General features: G+C 38.8%; 3 protein-coding genes across 9 annotated transcripts in view; all 3 read right to left on the bottom strand.

Moving 5' to 3' along the window:
- Positions 1-5,118, bottom strand: part of DLGAP3 (DLG associated protein 3) — a 100,976-nt gene extending 95,858 nt beyond the window's left edge. Inside the window, exon 1 of the mRNA XM_074376892.1 lies at positions 4,980-5,118. The gene's annotated coding sequence lies outside the window, so the exon portion shown is untranslated. The remainder of the gene's footprint in view (positions 1-4,979) is intronic.
- Positions 1-20,353, bottom strand: part of ZMYM6 (zinc finger MYM-type containing 6) — a 47,152-nt gene that overhangs the window by 3,512 nt on the left and 23,287 nt on the right. For 5 of the 7 annotated variants that reach the window (XM_010959924.3, XM_074376886.1, XM_074376885.1 and 2 more), the window contains exons 13-16: positions 19,896-20,030; positions 19,411-19,451; positions 10,279-10,423; positions 6,545-8,505 (exon numbers count right to left, since the gene is read on the bottom strand). In XM_010959924.3, coding sequence (XP_010958226.1) covers positions 6,674-8,505; positions 10,279-10,423; positions 19,411-19,451; positions 19,896-20,030 — 2,153 coding nt within the window. In that variant the 3' untranslated portion in view covers positions 6,545-6,673. The other 2 variants (XM_074376889.1, XM_074376888.1) reach the window with 2 other exon arrangements.
- TMEM35B (transmembrane protein 35B) lies at positions 297-5,113 on the bottom strand. The gene is made up of 3 exons (XM_074376895.1): positions 4,980-5,113; positions 3,410-3,590; positions 297-2,378 (listed from the first exon to the last, which is right to left on the bottom strand). The coding sequence occupies exons 1-3, from the start codon at positions 5,085-5,087 to the stop codon at positions 2,281-2,283; spliced, it is 387 nt and encodes a 128-aa protein (XP_074232996.1). The 5' UTR covers positions 5,088-5,113; the 3' UTR covers positions 297-2,280.

Genomic DNA, 20,353 nt, shown 5'->3' with positions numbered 1-20,353 from the left:
AATGGGAAGGAATAACTCATGTGGCTTGGAAGGGTACGGGCAGAAACAGCTATACTCATGTATAAATTCTAAGCATGTAATAAAAACCTTAAAAATGTACATGCCTTTTGAATCAGCACCCTCACTTCTAAGGAAAGAAAGTAAGTTTGTGAAGGTGACTTACTGTGAGGTTTACAATAGCCAAAAGTTGGGAACAATGCAAATGTTCCTCAGTAGGGGCTTGTATCAATACTTTACAGTACATCCTTGCAATGGAATATTACACAGCCATTAACATCAATGAGGTAAAATAGACATGGAATGATGTTACAGTGTATTTGGTTTAAAAAGTAGGAAATAACAGTCATCAAGACAGCATGGTATAGGTACCAAAACAGATATATAGACCAATGGAACAGAATAGAGAGCCCAGAAATGAACCCACAAACTTTTGGTCAACTCATCTTCAACAAAGGAGGCAAGAATATACAATGGAATAAAGACAGTCTCTTCAGCAAATGGTGTTGGGAAAACTGGACAGCAGCATGTAAAACAATGAAGCTAGAACACTCCCTTACACCATATACAAAAATCAACTCAAAACGGATTAAAGACTTAAACATAAGACAAGATACAATAAACCTCCTAGAGGAAAACATAGGCAAAACATTATCTGACATACATTTCAAAAATTTTCTCCTAGAAGAAATAAAAGCAAGAATAAACAAATGGGACCTAATGAAACTTACAAGCTTCTGCACAGCAAAGGAAACCAGAAGTAAAACAAGAAGAAAACCTACGGAATGGGAGAAAATTTTTGCAAGTGAAACCGACAAAGGCTTGATCTCCAGAATATATAAGCAGCTCATAAGACTCAATAAGAAAAAAATAAACAACCCAATCCAAAAATGGGCAGAAGACCTAAACAAGCAATTCTCCAAGGAAGACATACAAATGATCAAAAAGCACATGAAAAAATGCTCAATATCACTAATTATTAGAGAAATGCAAATCAAAACTACAATGAGGTATCACCTCACACCAGTCAGAATGGCCGTCATTCAAAAATCCACAAATGACAAATGCTGGAGAGGCTGTGGAGAAAGGGGAACCCTCCTACACTGCTGGTGGGAATGCAGTTTGGTGCAGCCACTATGGAAAACAGTGTGGAGATTCCTCAAAGGACTAGGAATAGACTTACCATATGACCCAGGAATCCCACTCCTGGGCTTGTATCCAGAAGGAAATCTACTTCAGGATGACACCTGCACCCCAATGTTCATAGCAGCACTATTTACAATAGCCAAAACATGGAAACAGCCTAAATGTCCATCAACAGGTGACTGGATAAAGAAGATGTGGTATATTTATACAATGGAATACTACCCAGCCATAAAAACCAACAACATAATGCCATTTGCAGCAACATGGATGCTCCTGGAGAATGTCATTCTAAGTGAAGTAAGCCAGGAAGAGAAAGAAAAATACCATATGAGATAGCTCATATGTGGAATCTAAAAAACAAAAACAGAAAGAAACAAACAAACAAAAACAAAGCATAAATACAGGACAGAAACAGACTCACAGAGAATACGGACTTGTGGTTACCAGGGGGGTGGAGGGTGGGAAGGGATAGACTGGGATTTCACAATTGTAGAATATATAAAGAAGATTACACTGTATAGCACAGGGAAATATACACAAAATGTTATGATAACTCACAGAGAAAAAAATGTGACAATGAGTGTGTATTTGTCCATGAATGACTGAAAAATTGTGCTGAACACTGGAATTTGACACAACATTGTAAAATGATTATAAATCAATAAAAAAATGTTTAAAAAATAAATAAATAAAAATAAAAAAGTAGGAAATAAAGTAGTATATATAGTCTCATTTTCATTAAAAAAAATCTGTATGAAAGCATAGAAAAAAGTTGGGAGGTACAGTTCTACAAAGGAATTGAAAGCAGTTATTTGGGGGCATTAAAATTTGGGGTCATTTAAATTTATTTTCTATTTTCACATAACATGAGGAATGCTAGAGCATGTTACATGTACCCCTCAAAAAAGAACAGTAAATGTCCAAGAGGGAAAGCAGGGCCAAGTAGACCAGATGTCTACTTCAACACTGCCCAATCTTACATTGGCAACAAGGTGGCAGGCTGTGTTCCACCACATTCCTGCTTTGACAGTGACATGGCATGAAGAGGCAAGAGACACTCTACTCTCAGGATCCCTTGAGTGTACTTGGAGACTTCTTCCTAGTGGGTTTTACCACCTTCTCAGTTTGGACTAAGAGCTAGCAGTTACCCAGCAGAAGAAGGAGCCCCAGGCAGACGATGGCTGGGATGCAGGTGATCAGTGACTCTTTCAGAGATGCCAAAGTGAAGATAGCCCCTGGAATGGAAAATGAGGTCTCTGAGGCTCCCTGGGGGTGCCCAGAGGATTTAGGAACTCAGAGCCCTCCAGCCAAGGCTGACCCACTCCAGCTTAAGCCCTGTCACAAACAGCCCCCAGCCAGACACACACACACACACACACACACACACACACACACACCACACACCACACACCACACACCACACACACACCCTAAACTAGTTAGCTCCCTGGCCTCCCAGAGAGAGCAGAACCAGAAATCAGAAGTTTCTTGAATATAGCCCCTCTCAGACGTCAAGAAAGAAATAGGAACAATCCAACCAAACAAGGCAGGGAGGTGGGTAGACGGGCATTTTGGAACAAGTTCTCCCTGACCCTTCTCCTTTCATAATCCTGTGGAGGGAAGGAGGCCCAGGGGTTGGTTGTGGAGGTGTAGGAAGGACCTGAAAATGAGGGAAGCTGAAGAGATGGAAAGAGAGCCAGGAAGAAGGGTGGTGGCGGCGGCGGCAGTGGTGACACAGGCTAGGGAATATAGAAGAGCCTGAAGATGTCTGGCCTTTGAAGCAGCAGCTGTCTTTGTACATCAGCAGTTCCTGTGGGCAGAGCTGCTATGAGGGGGCCCTCTAGGAATGCCTGCCCAGGGAAATTCTCTGCCTTTCTGTTCAGGGGGCCCAGCTTCCTTGCTCTTCTGTTCCCACCTGCCAGACACATGAGTCCAGTGGCAGCTGCTACTCCATCCCCTCATCTCCGGGTAGGGGTGAAGAGAAAGGGGTAGGGGCTTTTAGGTTACAATATACCCTTACAATGGAATACCATGCAGCCAACAGAACTGATGACGTAGAAGGAAGAGTTGACACAGAAGAGTGTTATAGTATATTAAGTTAAAAAAACATCTGTCCTAGTCTGAAGACCATGGAAACTGCAGTAGAGCAAGAAATGCTTCTGGTTCCAGAGAAAAAGGGTGGCAGCAGTAAAGAGAACAGCCAGATCTTTCCATAACCTTCCCCCCAGAGGCCTCCATTTCACCAGCCCAGTTGCATCCCCCTTACCCAACATGAGCAGAGTCAAAAGCAAGTTACTGATCTCTTGTAGGATCGGTGGGCCCAGGACCAGCAGCAACCCAGCCAACAGTTCCAGCCAGCCCACAGCTGCTTGGTAGCTTATGGGATCTGGCTGGTAGCCGAACACCTTCAACGGGAACACCTCAGCGAACTGCTCGAACAGGGCTTTCTAGGGGCAGCAGGGAACGTCTGTCAGCCACGCTCACTGAGGATCCACTGCCCAGGTGCTCCACAGGGGCGTTCTGTGCAGTGCCCTCCACTCCCCCAGCAAAGGAGCTACTGTCCTAGGTCAGGTCTGGGGCTGAGGTCAATCAGTCTGGAAAGCAGGGGGCCTCCCTGGGGGGCTGAGCTTTGGAATCAGGAAATAGGCTTTATGCTCCAAGGACAAGGGCAGGATGGTGGTACAGAGATGGACTGATTTTCTCACCACTCTCATCAGATTACAACCCAGCCCCAAATTCCAGGAAGAGGAAGCTAGGCTTGGGCCTTCTCATCTAGTACCAAGGCCTTGGGAACTCCACAGCTTCTCCTTCTTTCTGCCTGGCCTGGTTTCTCTTCAGACTACTACGCAGGGAATATTTGGAGGTGAGGAAGAGGTTGGAAGGGGAGACTGTTGTTCATTAAACAGATTCCACTCAATATCATGTGCTGGTACCTGGATCTCACTGGAGTAGACACAAGGCAAGTTGAGGGGGTCAGAGTGAGTGACTCATCTCACTGAGTCAGACTCTGTCCTGGGCCATATAACAACTTCACCACGACCTTCAGGCTGGCTCCCTTTTCCTGCTCCCCCACCTCAACTCTACCTCCCCTACTCAGGGCTGCAAGGAAGAAACTCACTCGAAGTTGTCTGGCTCTGAGGATGTACTTCCCCAAACAACCCACCACCCTAAGACAGTAAAGAGGAGGGAGAAACCAGGCCTGGGAGGAGGAGGCTGGCAGGGGTCTTGAAGTCTGGTTTGAGGGGCTTGGCTGACTGGTGAGCATTAAGACCTGAAAGCTTTGCCGAGAGTCTGGTACTAGATAGGAGGCTGAAGGCCTCCCTCTCAGGCTCCCCGGGAAGAGCTCTCCGGATTCTAAGTTTGGAGAATGTCTAAAGTTTGCCTACAGCTTCCTGACTAGCTGTGTAACCTTCAGCACATTCACTTCACTTTCAGGGCGAGTTTCCTACCCTGCCAAGTGGGAATTAGTAAGCCCCTGCCTCACGAACCTCGAGCAAACAAAGGAAGGCGGAGAGGGAAGGACGGAGTTTGGTCCCTCACCCTCCCCTAGGTTTCTGGAGCATTTCTCTAGAATGTGCTCCAGATGTGCCTGGGGCCACTAATGCTCCGCTCGAAGGGGAAGTGCCCGTCCGCTTCCACGGAAAACCCGGACACCGCAGGGGAGCTCCCCGGGCAGAGGCCGACGTCTAAGTCGCGGTCCATGTGCTCTCCCCCTGAGGCAGGCGGGTTGGCGGGGCGCCGGGGTAACGGCCGGCCGGGGTCGCAGCGCCCGCCGCCGCCACGCCGCCGCTCCCTCGCCCGTCCGCCCGCCGCCCACGCCGCGCCGCGCCGCTCACCATCTGCTCCGACACCGGAGCCGAGATCTGCGGCGAGAGTTTGGCCGCCCCCGTGAGCGCGAAGAAGCCGCCCAGCAAGACGCGCACAGCAGCGAGCGGGAGCGCCATGGCCGCGCAGGCCGTCCGGGACGCGCCCGTCCCCAGGGTAGGTCCCGCCGAAAACCCTCCCCCCCGCCGCGCGTCCGTTTCCTCCCTCTCGGGGCGGCCGGAAGACCTGCGCCACAGCCTCCCTTCCTCGCCTCTCCCGGAGGTTGCCTGTCTTTTGGCTCAGCACTGGCTTGGGGAGGAGACCGCGTTTGGGCGGGGCATCCCCATCTCACAGATGGGGACACTGAGTCCCACTTGCTCTTAACTGACTAAACGGCCCCCACCTGAATTCAGGGAAGTCTCCCAGCCAATATGGACAGAGTAAAAAACATGGGTATCTGGACGTGGCTTGCAGAAGAGCTCCGTTATGACCAAAAGACCGGGGGCCAGGGGTGGTCGTTCCTGCCCATGCCACACTAGCTTGGCGATCTGAGCCATCACCTAACCTCAGTGGGCCTCAGTGTCTGCATCTGTAAATAGGGATAATGCAGTATCAGTTCTGGGCCTGTCACAGGCCTAGTGCAATGCCTGGCACATGTAAGAGCTCAAAGAGTTATTTGTAAATTAGTAAATATGAAATTACTAGAAACAAATCAATAACTAGTAATTATAAAATAGTTCTTTTCTGTCATTGCCTGAACTATATTTTCTCTTTAATATCCCTCAGCTGAAGTTAAAATGTGAAAGGTGTTTTAATATTGAGATACTTATAGCCCCACGTGGGTAGGGACGCTTTCACTGAAAACCCTACAGGCCATGCCTGGCCCATCTGCTTTTACCTGGGAATCTATCTAGACCTGGAGGAGTAAACTATGACAAATTCAGTCAGCTCTCTGGTGGTGGTTTTTTTTAACTCCCTCCTCCCCCAGCTAACAATGTTTGTGTGTTTACATTTTTTAATGGTAAAAAATGTTTCAGGCAGCTTTCATGACACATGAAAATTATATGAAATTGATGTTTCAGTGTCCATAAACAAGTAATTTTATTGACTTAACTTACTTGTCTGTGTATTGTGTACAGCTGCTTTTGTGCTGCAATGGCAGAACTGAGTAATTCCCACCTTATGGTCTGCAAAGCCTAAAACATTCACTACCTGGCCTTTTATGAGAAAGGTTTGCCAAGCCCTGGTCTAGAGAGCCAGAGAGGCCCCTAACAGGGGTCTCAAACTCTGCTGCTGCTTCCATTTCCCATTAGCCAAGCTGCTAGGATCTCTTTTAACCTACCCACAACCTGCTGGGCAGGTAGCTGGCTGCCTGAAGACTGAAATGTCCCATGTGCTTCTAGGGGCCAAGCAGTTTCAACACTCAGGTGTGCTAGCTATTACATTATCAACAGGGCCTTTCATTACCTACATCTCTGTTGCTAATCCAAATTATTTGATCAATCAATAAAATAGCTAAATTCGCTACCTTGGACCATTAAAGTTATATATAATTATGTATAAATGCATAATTATTAAATTCCTCAACAAAAAGAGAAAAATTATTAAAACACTTATTTAATCACCAAAAACACATATCCACATTAGGAAATTATATTTTAGGATAATTGTCTCATACAAAATTTAACACAAAATTAGACTTTGATAATAAGCAATATGCATGTTACTATTCCTTCTCCTTTACTAATTTTTCTATCCTCGGAATTAAAGATGTGACTGCAAGTCTTAGGACAGGGCCAGAAACCAACAGATTTCTTTGTTTTGACTCAGTCAAAGCTGAAAATGTAGCATCACATAAATAAATAGTTGAAAAAGGCAATAAAAATTTCATTGCCTTTTCATGGAGTTCTGGGTAACTTGCCTTTGCATTTATCCAAAACTGAGTTACAGACATTGATTTAAATGCTGATTGTAATCCTAAATCTGAAGACAACTGTGCTAATTTTTCTTCTTCGAAGTCCGTGAGGTTACTATTTTGGTGATTGATAAAAGGATTAATTATCCACAAGTTTCCTGAACGCAAGTCTTCTTCTGGTGGATAACAGTCATTGAACATTTGAGAAAGTCCTTCCAGGTGTTCAAAAATAATGCTTGTAATACTTCTCATATTTAAGCCTGATGAGTTTGAGATTTCAGAAAACGAAGGGAACATGTCATAATCATTCTCCTGTGTGCGTTTCAACCACATTTTTAACTTTTCTTTAAGCACATCGATTTTATTATACAAATTGAAGAGAGTAGTCATAGTTCCTTGGAGACTTAAATTTAGTTCATTTATAAGTGAAAAAATATCTGATAAATAGGCCAACTTTGCAACCCATTCCTCATCAAAAAAACACTTGGCCAAATCTGAATGCTTTTGATTTAAAAATATTTCAATTTCATGCCGCAACTGAAATAATCTTGTTAAAATTCTCCCTCTCGATATCCAACGTACTTCAGCACGAAGTGGTAAATTCACATGCTCAGACCCCATCTCTTCACATAAAATTGTTAACATACGTGAATTCAAAGCATTGCTCTTTATAAAACTTAAAATTTGTGCTGACTGCAGAAGAATTTCATGTAAGCATGGAGACAATTTTTCTGCTGCTAAATGTTCACGGTGAATAAAACAATGTGTAAATGCCACTGTATTCATGGCAACTTCTTGAATTTTTGCCCGTAAACCAGAACACCTACCAGTCATGCTTGCAGCCCCATCTGTACAGAGACCAACACAATGCTTCCAATTCAGAGATTTACTATCAATATATTTATTTATTACTTCAAATACTTCAAAATCAGTCATTTGAGAAGGCATTTCAATGCAACATAATAATTCTTCTTTTATGTCACTACAACCATAATCAATGAAACGAATATAGCACAAAAGAAGGGTGGTATTTGAGATTTCTGATGACTCATCAATTTGAAGGGCAAACCACTTTGATTCTCTGACTTTTTGAATCAGCTGATCTTCAATGTCTGCAGATAGTTCATCAATCCTGTGACCAATTGTATTATTTGAAAGAGCAATGGTTTTCATTTTGTCTCCAGCACTTGAACCCAAAACTTCTGAACACATTTCTACCAAATATGGTTTAATTAATTCTTCAGCTATGGAAAATGGCTTTTTGCTGGCAGCAATTTGGAAAGCAATTAAATAAGAAGCTTTCACAAGTGACTTTTCAACTAGTAAACACTTTTTTAAAGCACTGTTTTGACATTCCATTTCAAGAGATTTTTGTTCAAAAAAATCTACTGGATTGTTTTCTAATTCTGAATGCTTTGTCTTCAAATGATGAGAGAGATTTGCTGGCTTCATGTTTTCACTGGATAAAATTTCTCCACAAATGACACACTGTGGCCTTGGTGAACTTTCTTTTGATCCAGGATAGATAATAAAACCAACTTTTAAATATTCCGCATCATAAGTCTGGAAAAAACCTACTCTTTTTTTCTTTGCAGGTGGAGAATCAAGTTCCGCATCATTTTTCTCATTAGGCATAGATATATCTGAATGAAATATTTGAATCACTGTTATGTTTAAGAGCAAATAAGAATGTTCTTTATGTTTTTTTCCCCCACACATTTAAAATTTATATTTTGTTACTATTTATATTTGTCAAAAACATACACTACTTAAGGTTTAAACACAAACCATAATACTTCCATGATGCCATTAAAAACTGAATTTCTCCTTTGCCCAAAGCTTGGTCACTGACAGCAGTAAAACTACAGGCTGTGGTACGTGTACCAGCAATGCCATGTATTCAATAGATTAGTGGAATTAGGACTGATGTCCACAGAATACACTACATTAAGGATAAACTATTTTTTTTTTAAAGTTCAGAGGAAAAAGGTGAGAGAAAAAATTGTTGCAAAAAGTTAACATTTGGTGAATCTAAATGAATGGTATATTCATGTGTATATTCATTCAAGGGTATTTATTGTGCTTTATTTTCTATCTTTCTGAATTTTGAAATTTTTCAAAATTAAAGTTAGGGGAAAGGAAGTTAATTATTAATAATTTTAATACCCAATGTCAATGAAGGTGTAGAGAAATGGATACTTTCAAACATTGCTGGCTGGAGCATAAATTGATACAGCTTTTCAGGAGAGCAATTTCACAATACATATCAAAATCTAAGCCTTAAAAATCTATGACAGCTTTTGAATCAATAATTCCACTACTTAGGATTTATTCTAAGGACATAATTAGACAAATGGACAAAGACCATTCACACAGCTTAACTCAATACTGTTTATAATATTAAAAAACTAGAAGCAATCTAAATGTTCAATCTTAGGAGGAGATTATATATATCCATACAGTATATACACTGGAATCTATGCATCCATTAAGATTCTCAATGTATATTTAAATTTATGTTGATGTGGAATAATGTTTTCATGCAATGTCAAATGAAAATGTAGTTTACAACAGTGTACAGAAAACATCCTAATAGTTAATCTAGAAATTTTTAAAAACTATATAAGCATACACATACCCACATATATAGATAACCACAGATCCCTTACTACCTTCCACATGTGAATGTGTATATAATATAAATTCATGTACACAAAGAGTGTATCATTTTAACAGGAATATAAAACAATCAAATTTACTAAGGAAGGAAAACAGACTTCTCCTTGACTCCTACCAAAAGAAAGGCATCCTACATAAAAAATGATTAGTTGTTGACAGACTAAGCTTTTAAGTAAAGTATATTCTGTAAAGTAAAATTATCATTAAAAACAAAAATAATGTTTTAGGCAGAGTAGGCTATAAAAGCAATTGAAAATATAAAGACAGTGGAATTAAAAGCAGTTAACATAGATTGGGGAAAACAGTGTACAACATTTTCAAGTGTGAATTCAAATAACTTTCCTGATTAGACATATAGTTATACTTTAAGTAAATCAATTCACAGTGTTTAAAAAAAAGAACCAAGTTTAAACCACTAATGCTTTTAACTAAATTTGTATCTTAGTGATTATAATGGTTTATCTATACACTTGAAAAGCAATGTGCACATATAGAAGATGCTTGTCCACTCTACACATAAATGCTTTGTGTGCATATGGATTCAATTTGGTAGTTATTAGTGTTAGTGACAATAAATATAAAAGGAATAAATTAGAAGTTCAAAGTATGTGATCCAAGAATTAATCAACGTTTTCACATTTAAGAAAGTGTCAATGACTTTTCCTTTCTTAAGAAAAACAAAAGCAAACACACAAAACAGAAAACAAACTTACTACATGTGGAAGAACAACACATACCTGTCTGACATTCCTTGTGCTGTGTATGTGGTTTGCAAGAGGTGGCCTTGGTCTGTGTGACGGGTTTACACAATAACGCTTTGTTCTTTAAAAGCCTCAAAGACTGGGAAGACAGAAGTTTCATGGCATCTGTCTGTGTACTTCCCTAGTTAAAGAACAAATTCAGAAATCAGAGAGATTTTCTTAGTACCATCTCACTACTATAATTGTTATCAACTTTGAAAGGTGACATATATCAAGAGAAATATAATTCTCTGAAAGAGTGATGCAATAAAGTCACTTTGGAAAATATACACTAATTCCTAATTCTTCTAATCAGTATCAGTTCTATTTATTGATTTTTTAAAAAGACTGTGCCTATAATAAGTACAATCAAAACAATGAAACAATCTTTGCTGACTAGGATAATTGGCTATTCAGAAAAATCAGATCCAACCTCAGCCCATTTGTAAAAAAAATATTCCACATTCATTAAATACCTCAACAGTAAAAAAAAAATAATAAAACTTTAAAATCAATGGTGAATTTTCAAATAACCAGAACTCAGAGAAAGTACTCAAATAAAACATGAGTTAAAAATACAGTAGAAAAGATGACATATTTGACTACCTTGAAATTAAAAACTTTTGCAAACAAAGGTCTTTAAAGTTGAAGGATAAGCAGCAGAGTGGGAGAATGTATATTTAAAACATGTTCTTTCATTCAGTAAACATTTACTGACTGTTTTCTACAAGCCAGGCACTGTTCTCAGCCCTGGGGATACAGCAGAAAACAAAACTAAATCCTGCTCTTGTGGGCTTTACATTCTGGAAGGAGACACATCATGTGTAAGTCCAGGTAGTGATAAGTGCTCTGAAAGAAATAAAGCAGGATAAGGGAATGGAGAGTAATAGCGTGGAGGAGAGGTAAGTTTGTAGTAAACTCGTGAGCAAAGGCCTTCTGAATATTCAAAAGAGCAAGTCACACAAAGGTGAGGTCAGAGGATTCCAGGCAGAGGGACTACAGTGCAAAAGCCCTGAGGTGGGAAAGAGTATGGCACGCTTTAAGAACATCAACAAGCACAAGGCTAAAATAAAGTGATCAGAGGCTAGAATGGTATGTTTGGAGAGGCAGGCAGAAGCCAAACTGTATAGGACCTGGAAGGTCTTAGTTTAAAAAAAAAAATTAGGATTTTATTTTAAGTGTGATGGAAAAACCACCAAACGGTACACAGTAGTCCCTCGCATCTGCAGTTTTGCTTTCTCAGTTTCAGTCACCCAGGATTAACAGCAGTCTGAAAATATCAGATTGAAAATTCCAGAAATAAACAATTCATAAGTTTCCAATAATGCACCGTTCTGAGTAGCATGTTGAAATCTCTTGCTGCCCAGTTCTGTCCTGCCCAGGAAGTGAATCATTCCTTTGTCCAGCGGATCCTGCCCAGTAAGTCATTTAGTGGCCATCTTGGTTATCAGATCAACTGCCGTGGTATCACAGTTCTTGTGGTCAAGTAACCTTTATTTTATTTAATAATAGCTCCAAAGTGCAAGAGCAGTGACGCTGGCAATTCAGATATGCCAAAGAGAAGCCCTAAAGTGCAGCCTTCAAGTGCAAAGGGAAAAGCTTAACGCTCTGTCACAATGCCTACATTATTCACCTCACTTCCTCTCACTGCATCATCTCGTATCATCACAAGAATGAATACAGTACAGTAAAATATAATGAGGCAGAGAAACCACATTCGTGTGACTTCTATAATAATACGTTGTTATAATTGTTCTATTTTATTGTTACTGTCGTTAATCTCTTACTGTGCCTAAACTTCATCATAGATATGTATGTATAGGAAAAAAACACAGTATTTGGTACTATCCGTGGTTTTAGGCATCCACTAGGGGGTCTTGGGACGTATCCCCCACAGATAAAGGGGTACTACTGAATTTAAATTTACTTTTTAAATAGGTTAATAGATTCAGTACTTTTGAGTGATGTAATAATTCAAAAGGTATAAAAGCATATACGTGAAAAGTTAAGTTTTCCACACCTGTTTGCCATCCATCCAGACTCAGCCTTGAACACAGTGTTCTCGGTTTCTTACACATCCTTCTAGAGATGGGCTATGTAATTAAATAAGTTGCTTCTGACTACACATGGTAGCATGTTCTTGGCAAGGTTCGGCACCTTGCCTTGCCACTTAGCAAACTATCTTGGAGGTATTTTTATACAACTTCATACAAAGCTGCCTAGTAACAGCTTTATATACTGAATGTACTGTATGTAATTTGAATAGTCTCTGCTGCTGAACATTTAAATGTTACAAATCTTTTGATAAACAATGCTATAATGAATACCCTTACACACAAACTGATTCTACATGTGCTAGTATATCTATGGACTAAGGTGTTTTTTTCCCCTGCAAAAAGCTTCGTGGTTTCCATTTGGTCCATGGCTTGGAAGAGGGCTCCAGGGTGGTTAAAAAGCTGCCTAGTCACTGTAGAAAGAGGCTTGGGCAACATCCCTGATACCAGGGGGATGCCAGAGGGACCCCTCAAAGGCAGCTGGGCTGGAGGCTCCTGTTCCTTCTTGAGCTGAGGGCGAACCTTCAAATAGATACTTGCCCAGCCCAGCCTGGACGCCGGCCAGCCTATGGAGGTTAGTCAGGTGGTCGCCCATCTTCTTGATGAGTTTCACCTCCTCATCTATGAAGTGATTCTCCTGGACATCACAGATGGGCAGAGCCAGAGTATAAAGATCCAAAAGGGTCTGGTTCAGGTTCTTCATGACCATGGCAACTTCCATGGTATCCAGGGTTTTCCCCACTCATCTTGGAATGGCTTCTGCACATCCTGGAAGAGGGCACGGCCACTGCACTGGTTTTGCATCTTCAAGAGACCAACTCTCGGAAGAAGTGGCCCACATTCTCCAGAGCCACACTGTCATGATGGAAATAGATGCTCAGAGAGCGGTAGGTATCGGAGGCCTGCAGAGATATAGGTTGACCAGGAAGCTGATGGCGGCCTCCATCTTGGTGATGTAATTCTGACAAATCTGGGAGCTCTTGGTTGACTAGCAATAAAGACAATGTTGGTCCTGGACACAGAGGATCCCTGAGAAGATGGTTCTGGAGGTTGCAACTAGAAAAGAGGTTGGAGGGTGGTCAGAGGCTGGAAGAAGGGGTGCCCCTGGGTCTGTTCCAGCCAAATACTACTGAAGCAAGAGACAGATCTGTAGGATAGCCAGGCGCACAGACTAGAACTAGGTCTTACAAGTGCTGTTTGGTCGGTCAAAGTATATAAAAATCTACATATATATCACAATGTATGGGAGCCTGTTTCCCAACACTCTAAAACATTATTATCAAAACTTTTTTGCTATTTCTCAATAAGTGAAAAATTATATAACAGTAGTGTGGTTAGATATTTTTCATGTTTAAGCATTACTTATACTTCCTCTTCTGTGAACAGTCTATTCATATCCTTTTCTCTATTTTCCGTTATCTTTTAAAAAGTTCTATGCATATTTTTGAATGGGGAATATAACGTAACAAAATTCAAAGATTCAAATAGTAAACAATGAAAAAATAATAATTCTCCCTCTTAAAACTCTCCCCTCAGTTTTTCTCAGAGGTAATCACTATTATCTGTTTATTAGCTGCCTTCTAGAGATATTCTATACAAATGTACAGGCATGTGTTCTGTGTTTTCTCACTTACTGTATATGAGACTGCTCTATGTCTGTACATATAGAGCTGCCATATTTTTTTTAACTTCATAGTGTTCTACTGTATTCTCATATTGTATACGTACCTAAAGTCCTAACAGAGCCCCTGTCTGTGAGTGCAAGGGATTGCACTTCCCAGGCCTTGTGACTAAGTGTGGGTTGGAGAGGGTGCATTTCAGACTCTACCTATGTAGGGCTATGAAGGGCTATTTTCTTTCTAATTTGCACAATAACTCAGGATGAACTCACAGCAGCTCTGACCACTGATGAAACAATTAGGATGTTTTCAGGCTTTTGCTACCACAAACAATACTGCAATTATTATCCTTGTACACCATTTCATAAATGTGCAAAATACGTCTGAAGGATAAAATCTTGAAATTGGAGTTCCTGATAAAACAGTATTCACATTTTAAATTTTAACAGGTTTTATTAAATTGCCCTCTGTAGCAGTTTTGCCAGCTGCTATTGGCAATACATAAAAATGCCTTAACAGTGTTTTCCATCATTTTTATATTTGCCACTCTGACAAAACTGTAGTTCTAAATGGCAGTTCTCTAATACTGAAGTTGGATATGTTTACATATGTTTAAGAATTATGTTTTTATTTCCTAGTCTGTAAACTGATGGATGATACTTTTGCCCATGTTCCTAATGGGTCCTGGGTCTTACTGATTCATAGGAACTCTTTATATATGAAAAAAAAAACTAGCCTTTTATGATATAAATTGCAACTTTTTTTGTTTTTTTCATTTGTCTTTTGACTGTGAAATGTAGTTGAATTTCCCTAACAAATCTTTTATGGCTTTCAGGTTCTATGACATGGTTAGAAAAACTTTCCCCACTTCTGCATTAAAATTCTTTCCTATACCTTTTCCTAGTACTTTTATTATTTTTTAAAATTTAAATCTTTTCTCCATCTGGACTGCATTTTGGTTTAACTTGTGAGGTAGAAATCCAACTGTATTTTCTTCCATATGTCTACTTTGTTGTCATGATACTTTTTATTGAATAATTTAGATTTCTCCTACTGATCTGAACTGCCACCTTTATTATTTCTAAATTCTCATAGATATAGATATAGACTTAGGTCTATTTCTGGACTTATTTTTTATCAAGTTGTCTGTCTATCCATGTCTGTCTATCTTCATGTTATTCTAACTATGTAGCTTTATAGAATTTGTAGTTATCCTACAATTTTGAAAACGACCTCTTCCCCATCTTTATTCTTCTTTTTCAGAACTTCACTGAAGGTTTTTAAAGCAGTGGAGTGATGTAACCTGATTCGTGTTTTAAGACGATCACTCCAGCAATGGTGTGGAGGAAAAAAACTGCAAAGGGTAAGAATTGAAGCAGGAAGACAAGTAGGAAGGAGGTCACCACAATAATCCAGAAGATGGTGGTGGATCAGACTAAGGAGGCAGCACTAGGAGAGGTAAGAAGTAAGAAACATTGCAGAGGAGTGTAGGGGGAAGGGTTCTGCTTTAGACATACTATTTGAGATGGCTATTAATTATTTAAGTGTAAATGTCACGTACGCAGTTGGATGGATACATGAACCTGGAGCTCAGAGGTCAGGGCGAGAGAAATAAATCTGGGAATCAGCCATCATCTAGGTGGTTTGAAGCCAGAGGACTACATGAGTCCCCTATGAAGAAATGTAGATTGACAAAAGGGACAAGTACAATGACCTAGAAGTTGAAGAAGGTATTTCAAGAAGGAAGGAGAGATCAACTGTGTCAGATGTTATTGAAAGGATGAGTAGAATGAGAACTGAAAATGACCACTGGTTAGTGGCAAAATAAATACTGATGGCGACCTTGACAGTTTCAGTGAGTGGTGCAGACAAAAGCCTGACTAGAGTGAGCTAAGGGAATATAACAGATCAGAAAATGGAGGCAGCAAGTAGAGGCCACTCTTAGAGGAGTTCTTCCAAAATGGAGAGCAGAGAAATGGGACAGTAGCTGAAGGACCATGGTGCTAAAGAAGGACGTTTTTCAGGTCAGAAGTATTACTGCATGGTTTTGTGTCAATAAAAATGATGAGTAGAAAGGGAGGCAAATCCAGAATATATAAAGAAATCCTACAAATCAGTAAGAAAAAGGCAATTAAACAGGAAAACTGGAAACAGGAAATTCAAAGTAAATAAAATTCAAATGTTTAAAAACAAATATAAGCAAACTCTCTAGTAATCAATGACATGCAAAATAAGACAACAATAAGATATTACTAAACAGCTTGGCAAAAAAAATGTTTAAATCTGACAACATCAAATGATAGTTAAGGCTATGGGAAATGAATACAAACATAAACTGCTGGGAGGAAAAAAAACAGGAACAGCCACTATATAGGGCAATTTGAAAACTAAAAATGCAAATGCGCTTTGACCCCAAAATTCCACTCTTCCATGTCTACACTAGACAAACACCTGCACATATGCACAAGTAGACGTATACAAGAACATTCATTGTAGCAGAGATTTTTAATAGTGAAAAACTGCAAGCAACCTAATGTTCATCAATAGGGCAAATAGGTAAGTAAAATGTGGTACCTACATACAGTAAAATAATGTACAGGAGCAACAGGAATGTACCAAACCTACTAAGTATCACATAGAATTTTTTTAAAAAACAGTATTAAATATTTTCCATGGATTTGTATATATGAATGTGGAAGTTTAAAAATGATCAACTACTCATAACAGTAGTTGCATCTAGAGATGTGAAAAGGGGACTGAAATAATGATTCCTTTAAAAAAAAAAAAAAAAGAAGGGTAGGAGAAAAAAAACAACTAAGCAAGTAAGCAAAATCTATCAATGGTTATTTCTGAATGGGGGGAATACAGTAGAGCAAGAGTTGACCAAGTATGACTCATGGGCCAAGTCCAGCCCACTACCAGTTTTTGTAAATAAAGCTTTATTGGAATACAGCCACTCACTCATTTAATATGTCTTGTCTATGGCTACTTCTGTACTATGATGGCAGAGGTAAGGGGTTGTAACAGAGACTGTCTGGCCTGCAAAGTCTAAATATTTATTCTCTAGACCTTTACAGAAAAAGTCTGCTGACATTTGCTGTATATTTTCTTATTTGCACTTTCCTGTATCTCACCTTTCCCCCCTCAATTTAAGACCATTTAAATAACCTGAAGGAGGTTCAGAAAAAAGTCCCAGATAAACAAAGAAAAGATTCTAAAACTGTCAGTTCTTTTTTAAATCATAAGAACACTAACTTATTTATTAGTATACTTTTTATAGACTAAACTGAAAATATTAATCAGAGCTGTTCTATAACATACTTTAAATTACTGGTGAATTATAGAAGTACTCCACACAGGGAAAACATATATAGAGCAAAGTCACATTTAATATGAGGGATAGGTTCTTGAAAATCCTAAATATTCAAAACTACCATAATTCAAGACTAATTATCCCATACATATTAAGTAGAGGAGGAATGCAGTCTCAGAGTACATAAATCTACAACAAATACAGAATATTTTATAACACATATTAATAGTACTTACTAATATAAGATATAATACATTAATAACAATTCATTATACAACTAGGTAGTTAATAACAAAATTATTCTATAACACAGTGATTTATTAATCAATTAGTTTTAAAATATAATTTAATGTACAATACATAATATACAAATAAATACAAAATTAACTTAATGATAGTCCATTAACTAATGTGGTATACTGCCTGAAAATAATCAAGCAGAATTATCATTATCATCTTCCAACACTAATAATAGGAGATCTACGAAATATTAAATCAGGTAGGATAAACTATACTCCACATTTTGGTGAAGGCTGATCTGATTCCCTGGAAGATTTTTGCTAAAGAATGAATCTAATGTGGCTTGGTTTTTTTTTCTCATTTTTTTCACTAAGGATTTCTTGATATGCAGACACACTGTCCATCTTTCGCCTTGCCACCATGGTACCTCAATCTACATTTGGAGCATCTTCAAAAATAGCAACTGTTTCATCTGAAATATGGTCAAAAGCCTATGACAGTCACTTCACTGCTAGCTGATGTGCTTGCTGAAGGCCCAGGCTAATTGCTGGGGCCCTCTTCCTGCCAACCTTTGTTTTTCTAATTCTAGCAAGTCTTCCTATATTAATCCCTGAGCAACAACCCAAGCAAAATTTCAACGTCCCTTTCATCAACCTTGCACAAAGTTACTTTCTTTACCATTTCATAGTTCCTTTATTAGCAAATGTTATGTCGTCTTCCCAAGTTTAAGCCTCTTTAAATTCTGGTAAAGCTGAAATAGCTTCAGTGTTAGTAGATACAGCCTGTATGCTCATTTTTATATCCTTAAAACCTTGGTGGGCTTTAAAATTGGAAAGCTGGCCATGATTTGTGGTAAACCTTTTGTCTCAATGTCACCTTCTTTCAAATCATCAAAAATACTTCAAGCTTTAGCACAGATGAGAACACGGCCTTAGGGGCACATTATGGCAGCTGTGTTACCAGGATTTTTTCCATTTATTCCATTATCCTTTCCTGGTTATAAGATAGAAAATTTTGTGAACTAAAGGGTACACCAGCTTTAATGCTGCTTTTGGGTTTTTTTAGCACTATGTCTAATACCATGCAGGGTGCACTCTCCTAAATTAACAGTGTGAGCTATCATAGCAATGGTCTGGCCTTCTTCACAGAGTTTTATCACATCTAACTTCTGCTCCGAACGTATTGAATTTGGGGCGCACTTTTTAGCATAGACCACCACTTAATGAACTTGAATGACACTGTTACATGGTTTTGTTTTTTTTTTAAAGATTTTTAATTGTCTTAGGAGCAAAAGTTAAGAGAGGAACACAACAGTCACTAAAAACAGTAACCCAAGATCTGACACATTAAGTCTGATATTGATAAAGGATGATAGGAGTTTTGTTTTCCTGCTAAAGTGATGCTGACATAGAACAACAATGACATAGTTTGCAATTCTTTCAGCCTGCAAGATTTGAAATTACAAACTTCTTTAAAATTTTTTTTAATTTTTGAAAGTTTCACAATAAAATGGGATTTTAAATATATTTTTATTTTGCACTATTTTCAGCCTCACATAATTCAAACATGCATAAAACAACAATATACTGAATCTTTTCAAGAGAGACCTTCTAGTCTAATAGAAAAATACTTGAATGTAGTAAAAGAGAAAAACAAGCAACCAGAGAAAATTAACAAGTACTTAAAGAAACTAGGGAACCAGAACACAAACAATGAATCAGGAATGCATCTTATTAGATCTAAGACTTGGAAACAAAAAATTAGTGCATCATATATTACTCTACTTTTTTAAAAGACTAAGCTGCAGATAGAAATGTACTCAGATATATATTAGAAATCTATATCCAAAGTGAAACTTAACCTAAGGGGCATTAATCAGAAAAACATTAACAATAAAACTTACATCTTCAATGATCTTTGTTGCCTCTTTAGTAATAACTGCACCTGTTATAAATTAAAACATGTATTATTATCCCTAGAATAAACAGAAGTAAGCAGTGAAACCAAGAGGTTACTTTCCTCTCATTAAGGTGGTCTAGAGTCTAGTCCAGAATTTCTCAAAAAATGGTACAAGGACACTTGGCAGCAGTATCACCTGGGGTGCTTGGTAAAGGCAGGGATTCCTGGGCCCCAGCCCCATCCTACTGTATTAAAATTTCTGATGGTAAAGGAAGCTTTATTAAAATCACTTGGGTTCTTAAAAAAATAAACTATATATACCACTTCCTTCCCTACAAATGCCACCCTGCTGGCTACCCGCTTCCCTCAGAGACAGAGAAGCATGTTTCTGCATATAAATGTGTATCTAAATATTATCAATAACATCTACTTACACTAGACAACACTCACCTCTCTAGTCTACCCGCATACCTTTACAGCAAGTCATACCTTTTGAAACACTGTTCCCTGCAGGCTGGGCAGGAGATATTTTTGCCAATGACACCACATTAGTTATAACTGGTGTTATATTTGTCCTTGCAAAAGGGAGCTCCATTGAAGCAGTCTGCACCTTAGGAACAATTACTGATTAAAATAAACAAAAAGGTTAGACTTAGTGTAAACAAAAGGATCACACACAAGACCCCACTTAACAACTAAGTTTCAAGGTACAATGCAAATATCTACCTCTGCATAATGTTGGGTTGGGTGATTCTGTTCAGATTAGTGTTCATTAGTACCTAAAAGGTGACTGATTCTCTAAAATTATAAACTTTAAGTGATATTTAACAGGTAAAAATACAGGTATCAGCTTCAGGATTAACTGGACTTTTCTACTAGTGAATATTAAAATTCTTACAGCTAAATAAAATTCCTACAGTTAAATAAAAATTTAACATAATAATTTT

This window comes from Camelus bactrianus, chromosome 13 (genome assembly GCF_048773025.1).
Source record: "Camelus bactrianus isolate YW-2024 breed Bactrian camel chromosome 13, ASM4877302v1, whole genome shotgun sequence".
Lineage (NCBI taxonomy): Eukaryota > Metazoa > Chordata > Mammalia > Artiodactyla > Camelidae > Camelus > Camelus bactrianus.
This window is presented reverse-complemented; position numbering and strand designations above follow the sequence as displayed.

Bases quoted from the DNA above. Each gene is read 5' to 3' on its own strand.
- TMEM35B (XM_074376895.1), bottom strand. From the start codon at position 5,087: ATGGCGCTCCCGCTCGCTGCTGTGCGCGTCTTGCTGGGCGGCTTCTTC. The intron at 3,591-4,979 runs GTGAGCGGCGCG...TGCTGCCCCTAG, and splicing joins CTCCGGTGTCGGAGCAGATG to AAAGCCCTGTTCGAGCAGTT. The intron at 2,379-3,409 runs GTAAGGGGGATG...TTTCCATTCCAG, and splicing joins TTTGACTCTGCTCATGTTGG to GGGCTATCTTCACTTTGGCA.